Here is an 8,876-nt window from a genome sequence, read left to right on the forward strand (position 1 = left end):
GTAAAATTCTATTAGAATACATTATCAATATATAAATATTAAAATTTTATCAAAATAAAACAGTAAAATTCTAGCAGAATTTATTATCAACATATAAATAATTAACCAAAACCATAATCGAAAGACATGAATAAAAAAAATTAACAGATTTTTATCCTCTCAATTTATTAACAATCAAATGAATAAAAAAAAAATAACAGATTTGATACTTCCATGGTCCTGCAAAACAGTTTATAATACAATTGAAACAAAGTTGATTCAAGAGTTTTGTTAAGCACCTTACTTACAACAAAAACCTTTATGAAGAACCCATTTATATTTGCCAAAAAAATAGTTGAACTTATATAAAAAGATTGGATAGAAAATCCAGAAACCTGATTTAAGCATTTTATCGAGCAGTTGGTATGCAACATGAAACTTTCTTTCAATTCTCAATAATGACAGCTTATCCATTTGCCAATATTGAAACCTGTGAAAAACATGAAAAACAAAAATCTTGTCTCATAGGATTTTTAACAAACAGTTGGTAGGCACTAAACAAAAATCTTGTCTCTTAGTTTTTTTTATAATGATGGATGTTCTGAATTGCCCCATAATCAAAATTCAACAAATCAGTAGATCCCAAAAGGATTAAAGAATGACAATTCTGCAATATATAAAGCTATGGTAAAGTAAAATATACCTGGGTATATCCAAGTTTTTGCGGCCTCTGGGTCAATTGGACATCAATAACGAATATTTCACAGGGGGAAGAGAGTTGTGGTCGTCGTCACCGGGAACTAAATTGTCAACGTTGCCGGTGAGGAGCTACTCATCATCGGTGTTGTGGACGTCGACGTTACCTGATGGTGGTCCAACAAGAGAGTTGTGGTGACGAGATGATGATTTGGTTTGGGTGTCGGCAATGGAAAGGAAGGAAGGAAGACGAAATTGTGTGCTGCTACAAGTAGTGTGGCTATGGAAGATAATGGGTTAGAATGTTAAAGAAGAAGGTGGAGGAACACTTTGATGGTTCGATTTCTCCAGCGAGACAACAAAGAAGGCAGAAAATTGAAGACGGCAATTGTAGGGTTTTTTTTACAGGTTTTGACTTTGACATCTCATATTTAAAGGGATAATAAACATATTAATTATCTACCATAATTAAATATGTAAATATTACTATAATACCCTTAAATGATTTATTTAATGATTTATTATTTCCTGAATTCTTATTGGTGCACACAGGCACACAATAGTTGTCAAAAACATTTGAACCTATCTCTCTCTCTCTCTCTCTCTCTATATATATATATATATATATATATATATATATATATATATATATATATATATATATATATCAAATCAAATAGAGGGATGGGATATTAAATGGATTGGGGGGGGGGGGGGGGCTGAATACCTTCACCTTTTTGTTAATAATAGAAAATGAACTAGTTACACAAGTAGGACCCACTTAATCCCATTCCCACTTCCACCACCGGTTACCCTCTCAATCCCACTCCCGCAACCAGTCATCGTCAACAACCAGTAGCCACTGAAAAATAAATTTAGATATGAAGCAAATTTGAAGAAAATCCAAACTAGAAACCAGAAACGGCAAGACCTCCGTCAAATCATGAAATTAGTTTTACAAAAACATTTCATAACCTTCACATACACACATACACACAAATATATCGATTCCATGAAAAATCAACAACACCACCGTGAAAACTCAAGAATAAGGTTTCTCCGACTTTGTAGACCAGAAACTAGAGAAACAACAACCACATACGAGAAGGAAATTGTGGCTAAAGGTAGGCACAATATTGGTGGTCAGGTGGTGGGTGGTGACCTTTTAGTTCTAGAAGGGAGGAAGACGGAGTAGAGAAAAACATCACACACTACCACCATCTTTGAGTTGAAGCCATTGTTATCGTTATTATGAAGCCACAACCACCGCTTGAAGCAGATTTGGTGGTTTTGTCAGCGATCTCGATGATGGAGGTCGGCCACCACCATCACAGAAGGAAATGAACAAATAGATCTGGCGAAGAAGGAAAAAAGATGGGGTAGAAAGAACCAATAATGGAGGTGGCAACGGTTTCCGGTGAGAGAGTGGAGTAGAGAGAAGCTTCAGGAAGAGAGAATCGATGATGGTGGCGATATGGTGTTTCCGACAATGATCCAGGGGTTTGGTTGGCGACCGATGGTTCCGACAAACATCCGACGATTCTGGTGGTGGGGTTGCTTTCCAAAGGATTATGGTTAGAAAAAGAAATAAGGAAGATGAAAGGATTAAAATTAAAATATTAGGGGTGTTTGGCTTATCTTTTTGAGAGGCCAAAAGTCTTTTTAGGAGAATATAAAATGTAAAAGATGTTTGGTAAAAGCATTTTAAAAGCTACTTTTGGATTTTGACTGAAAAAGTCAAAAAACCTGACTTTTTGTAACTTTTCCAAAAATGACTTCTGCCTCTCAAAAAGACAAGCCAAACACCCCCTTATAATGTAGTTGGTTAGAGAGTGGGACCAATATTAAATTTTTTTATATAATTAATTGATAATAAAAAACTAAAAAGTAAAATACAAAAGGGCAATATAGTCTTTTCATCTTTTATGAGGAACCAAAAACATAATAAAATCATACGGAACTGCCCAAGTGCAAAAAAAAAAGCTTAGGGACCAAACACACAATTTCATCAAACCATAAAGACGATTTTAGTAATTTATTCTTATATTTATTTCCGAGTAAAGTTCACTAAAAATATGAAATTTGCTAATTTAAAAAGGATGTTAAATGTGTTAGTACTAAGGGTGAGCAAACCCAAACCAAAAAACTGACGAAACTGAAAAAACCTAAACCAAAGCAAAACCGACGGTTAGGGTTTGATTTTTTAAAAACCGAAAAATGGGGTTCGATTTCGATTTTTACCTAAAAACGACCCATCCAACTCGAGAAACTAACCCGTACTTAAAACCGACAAACCGCCCCAAGAAACCGACCAATCCAACCCGATAAACCGACCCATACTTGATTGTGTTTTGGTTGTAATAGACTATTTGTTGTAAGAATCATATTTTTTGAAGTATTTAACTTAAATTTGATGTTTTTTGAAGTATTTAACTTGTTGCTTCATTTATGGAAAATGGGTTAAAACCCACAACCCATGAGTTTAAACCCTGAACCCATGAGCGTATGAGTTGAACCCAAGAAACCGGAAAACCGCCCAAACCAACCTCAAAACCCGAGAAACCGAACCGACCAGAAACCGATCTTATTGAGTTCTGAAAACCAAAAACCGACCATTTATGAGTTGGGTTGAGTTTGGGTCCAAAACCGACCCAAATCAATCTATGCACAGCCCTAGTTAGTACTTAGTAGGGAATTGAGTTTCATTTTAATTGGATTGGATTTTATAAGATCTTTAAATACGTTTTGGATTATCTAGGTTGCATTAAACCAAAAATAAAAACATCATACTATTTTACCTTATTACTATTTAGTTATTTATTTTTTGTACTATGTGATAATATACAACACAAATATAAATTAATTATAATTATTAATTTATAATTAATAAGTTGTATAGAATTCTTGGTATTTAATATACAAAATTAAAAATAAAATATGAAAATACTATCTAAAGCTTATTCACTTTAACCAAATAATAATAATAAGACGAAATTGCAAAAATGGTCTCTGTGGTATGCAAAATTTTGGGGTTTTAGTCCAAACAGTGACTTTTTTGGTTTCGTAATCCTTTTGGAGTGGTTTGTATGTGAAAATGGTCCCTCCGAAAATTGAAATGACTATAATACCCTTGGGGTATTTATTTTTCATTTTTCTTTCAGTATTCTTAAAATTTAATATTTATTTATTTATTTTAACAATTAAAAAAATAAAAAAGGTCCCACCTCTCTCTCTCTCTCTCTCTCTCTCAAGAAAACCTGTTGAATTCTTTTCTTCCTGGTCCACTGTGGTTTACTCAAAAAGGTGAAGCATTTGTCTTTGTCTCTTTCTTTTGAACCCATCCACCACAACTCCACCATATATCCCCGCCATTAAAATCCGTCAAGCAAGCTTCAAAACACCACCATCTACTGCCTTCCTCCGGTTTTGGGAGCTTGCCACCAAAACCCATCAAGAACCGTCGCTGCCTCCATCAATAACCACCACCGGTGACTTTGATCACTGTGAATCACCACCAAACAACATCAAACCTCATCCCATCTCCTACTACCTCCCTCTCGACGACCTACTGCCCAGAAAACGAAGAAGATAGCGAGGCAACCAAGGCCTGCCACCCACGACCATCCACTGCTACTTCTTCCCTCCGTCGTACCCATCTCAGTTTGCCTCCATCCTCATCGAGCTCGTCGGAACAAGAAGTGGAAGCAGCGAAGCTGCCATCACCGCCCACTGTCGCTGCTACTGTAGATCTCCGACACCACCATATCCTTATACGATCTAGGTGGGTAAACTGGGAACTCACCGAATCTGCAACATGAACAAGTCTTGAATTTTGATCGTGGTGTTGGTAGTTGATTTTGGTGACTGGAAGGAGAGATGGTGGTGAGGAGTTAGGGTTTGAAAAAGATGAGGGTCATGAAGAAGATGATGGTGGGTTGTATCTTTGGGTATTGAAACTGGAGAGAGAAAGAGAGAGAGAGAGAGAGAGAGAGAGAGAGAGAGAGAGAGCTGAGCCCTTTTTTATTTTTTTAATTGTTAAAATAAATAAATAAATATTAAATTTTAAGAATAATGAAAGAAAAATGAAAAATAAATACCCCAAGGGTATTATAGTCATTTCAATTTTCGGAGGGACAATTTTCACATACAAACCACTCCAAAAGGACTACGAAACCAAAAAAGTCACTGTTTAGACTAAAACCCCAAAAATTTGCATACCGCAGGGACCACTTTTTCAATTTTGTCTAATAATAATAATCATATGGCCATTATATTCATCTAAAACTCTTTTTCAATTTATTGACTTCTTGAAAAGTCAATAAGTTAAAAAAATATTTTGACTTTTAGAGGGTGTTTTAGAATTTCATCTAAGAACTCTTTTTCAATTTATTGACTTTTTAAAAAGTCAATAAATTAAAAATAATGTTTTGATATTTAGTAAAGACTTTTAAAACAACTTTTAATTTAACTTTTGAAAATGAGTTTTGAAAAAATTACAATTTATGATTTCTTTGAATGGCTTATGAGTTATTAGAATAAAAAACAAGCAAAAATCAATAAGTTAGCCAAACACTTTTTAACTTATTGACTTTTTTGTCACTAAAAAGCTAATCAAACACTTTTTTTTTTTTAAATCTCATTTTCCGACATTGATAAGTCAACAAGTTATTTTAGATAAAAATATTTTTTAACTTCAAAACGAAATCCCAAATACAAATACCTTGTTACAAACATTATTTTGTTTTATATGGTTGTTTAGTTGTTTTTTTTTCATGCTGGTAAACCATATTCACAAAAATAATCATACAAAATTTTGAAATATGTGAAAGAACATATTTTTGGATTTCGAACTAAATGACCATTAATTTCAAAATGGAGGCATTTTCGATTATTTTTTATTAACTTTATGCCATACTAAAAAGTAATTTTTTTGTTAAAAATATATTTCAGACTCACATTATTTCAAATTATGTACTTAGGACAAAAAATTAATCCAAAATTTCATTAAAAAGTTTGAAATCCGATTAACAAATCCAAAAGTTCCAAAAACTCCTTGGTTTTTTTACTATAATCTAACAAAAAGTTAAAAAATATAATATACGAAATAAATACAATAGAAAAGCATAAAATATGACATTTTATTGAAAACTCAATGCTATTAGTCATTTTCAAAATTAATAGATATAGTTTTTGAATAGCGTTTTATGCAAATGAGAATAAAAATACACAATTGTATATTCTTTGAAATCCAAAACGGTCATTTCAAAAATAATGGTTATCTATGAAAATACCTAAAAATTGGGTTATTTCTATTTATCTTCTATAGGTCATATTTTGAAATATCCCAAGTTTTTAATTGCAATGAAAAGATATTAATTTTAAAAACTTTGATGACTTAATTTTAAAGGTTTGACGACTTTTATGCACCGTTTTAAAAAAGGTTTGATGACTTTCTAAAAAACGACCATTACGGTTTTTCCTTTTTTTTAACTGTGAAAACCCAAAACCATTGTACTTCTAATTAGGATTATCATTAGGCGGAATCTGTGAGCAACATGTTAATTTGATTTTTAAAGTCGTGTCTGTTGTCTATTAATTATGAAATTGATGCCAAAATATCTATTTGAAGTTACCTATTAATCGTTTAACCTTGTGTGGGTTTCTTATTATCCTTATGGAAGTTATTTTTATGTTTTGATGTTTCGTCGCCAAGAAAGCATCCTTCTGTTTACATGCTGCAATGATTGTAGCATATAGGCACTCTGAGGCAACATATTACATACTTCAATCTTAGGGTGATCTATCGTTCAAAAAAAATAAAAAAGTGATAATCACTATTCACTAAAAATGATGTGATAATCACACTATAACGTAGATAAGAAAATATATTGAAGAAGAATCAAGATGTTCTCAAGGTAACAAACAATGAAAATATACATTTAAGACTATACCAACAGTGTACTTTTCGTGTGGTTTGACTTTGACTTATGTCAAATGTCAATTATGCACGGGGTTTCCTTCGAGTTGAGGTGATGACATGGACAATTTGCTTCTCATAAGTACTCAGTTTGTCTTTATAGTTGACTGAAATGTTGTGCTTTTGGATTTGTAAGAATGCCATGAAACGCTCCAACATGTTTTTGAATATTCTCAGCTTCTCAAGTTGCTCATTATTCAGTTGATGAGGATGAAAATCATTCTGGACAACAAACTCTTTCGTTAAATTACAAAATATATATATATATTTTTTTAAATTACATTTTGTTTTCCATAAAAATTAAGGGGGATATGGAACTCACATGCTGCAATCTGCGAAGAATTTTCAGGTTCAACTCATTTAAATCTGGTAGATATAGAACCTTCATAGCTTTTATCTGTAATCAAAATAAAAACAATTTTATGTTCCAAAAGAGTGTTAGTTGCTTCTTATTATGACTCATAATATCAATAGTAAAGCTTGTGTAATTTCATATACAACACCTTTTCATACAGTTCCTCTTGCCACTCTTCACAATTTGTGGAATCTAACGATGCTACAAAAGAGTTATAAGTTAATAATAAGTTTCATAAATATTTGGTAAAAAATATTTTTGAAAAAGTACCTGGATCCGAGGGGTTTACACTAATAAAGTCTAACATGGGATTTTGTGATCTTGTTTCAATAGTCAGTATCTTGAAGCATATCTTCCGCATATAATCAGACTGCAAACAAAATGAATTACAAGATTTAAATTAGCAAAGTACTTCCATTTCTACATAATGACTCCTTCAAAATCTTTATATCACTAAGATCATTAACAGATAAAAACAAAACAAAAACAAACCTGACATGTTGCAGCTATATACACTGTCTCTTCAAAGTTCACAGCTATTTTCATTAGCTTCTGTAGCCCCTCGTCTCCATAGACTCGAATATGACTCTTCAAGGCATCCATACTATGTAAAATAAACATGTGTCAGGTTAGCATAGTTAAAATATTTTAAAGTCAGAAATGATTTAAGAGTATAAATACACTGTACACACATCCTATTCAAGATCCTTTGTCGTGAATCTGCTTGCAGCTGAGATCTCCAGTCACTAGATTCCATAGAGGTGTCACCAACAGCACCACCACTTGTACCCTGTGTATGCCTCCAGTTACTCATATCCATCTCCTATTTTATGATCGATTTCCACTCCTAAAACAGAATTATATTTGTAATAGTCAGAAATGATTCGAGGATATCGAGATAGTTTATATAAGAAAATAGTTCCTTCCTATAAACATGTTGCATGATACTAATGCTTATGAAATTGAGGAATCATCTTTCATGACAAATTCATTTACATAACTGAAATCGGAGTTTGAATTAGCAATATAAATGGTGTGTATAACACAGAAGACATCAAAATTGACGGGCGGGCATATATATAATCCAACTTTGAAGTAAAAGAATTCGTAGATATTTCAGATTTAGCAATCTAAAAGTACTAACCTTAAATTCCTGTATGATTGCCTAATTGTTGGAGTTAGGGTTTTGATACTCAGCGCCACCAAGCAATTGGATGTAGTCGTTCCTTCTCCCTCTATATCTGAAAATAATAAATCCAACAATTCAAAAGCAAACGATCGAGTATAAGGAAGTGATTGAACCAATTTGCGTGAAACTGGGTGCTAGGAAAGAGTAAAGTTACCGTGTGATGGTCGCCGGTGACGGAGAAGTGAAAGATGATCCCTACTTCAACGAGACAGAAAACACGAAAGGATCGATAGGAAGAAATTTTTTACGAGTTGCAATCTTTGTAATGAGGTAGAAGGTATATATATATATATATATATATATATATATATATATATATATATATATATATATATATATATATATATATATATATATATATATATATATATATATATATATATATATATATATATATATATATATATATATATATATATATATATATATATATATATATATATATATATATATATATATATATATATATATATATATATATATATGGGATAGGGAATATACATTACAGCCCCACTTAAGCTTAGGTACTAAACCGCTTGAAAATGCATTGTTTTACTATATAAAGATTACGGTTAATGGATTCACGGTTAATACTTCAAGGTGTAAATTCAAGATCGACACAATAGGGTTTAGGGTTTAGGGTTAGGGTTTTGGGTTTTGGGTTTAGGGTTTAGATTTAG

At 32.2% G+C, this 8,876-nt stretch overlaps 1 protein-coding gene across 1 annotated transcript; it reads right to left on the reverse strand.

Annotated features, from left to right (window-relative positions):
* Positions 1-6,547: 6,547 nt before the first annotated feature.
* Positions 6,548-8,473, reverse strand: LOC111889998 (mediator of RNA polymerase II transcription subunit 15a). Its single transcript, XM_023886154.2, has 8 exons — positions 8,351-8,473; positions 8,152-8,248; positions 7,700-7,854; positions 7,500-7,611; positions 7,278-7,377; positions 7,156-7,208; positions 6,975-7,049; positions 6,548-6,874 (listed from the first exon to the last, which is right to left on the reverse strand). The coding sequence occupies exons 3-8, from the start codon at positions 7,825-7,827 to the stop codon at positions 6,677-6,679; spliced, it is 666 nt and encodes a 221-aa protein (XP_023741922.1). The 5' UTR covers positions 7,828-7,854; positions 8,152-8,248; positions 8,351-8,473; the 3' UTR covers positions 6,548-6,676.
* Positions 8,474-8,876: the final 403 nt, after the last annotated feature.

Source organism: Lactuca sativa, chromosome 5 (genome assembly GCF_002870075.4).
Source record: "Lactuca sativa cultivar Salinas chromosome 5, Lsat_Salinas_v11, whole genome shotgun sequence".
NCBI lineage: Eukaryota > Viridiplantae > Streptophyta > Magnoliopsida > Asterales > Asteraceae > Lactuca > Lactuca sativa.

Excerpts from the sequence above, each read along its gene's own strand:
- LOC111889998 (XM_023886154.2), bottom strand. The coding sequence starts at position 7,827 with ATGGATATGAGTAACTGGAGGCATACACAGGGTACAAGTGGTGGTGCT. Across the intron at positions 7,612-7,699 it reads CAAAGGATCTTGAATAGGAT|TATGGATGCCTTGAAGAGTC; the intron begins GTGTGTACAGTG and ends TATTTTACATAG. Across the intron at positions 7,050-7,155 it reads AAGAGGAACTGTATGAAAAG|ATAAAAGCTATGAAGGTTCT; the intron begins GTGTTGTATATG and ends TTTTGATTACAG.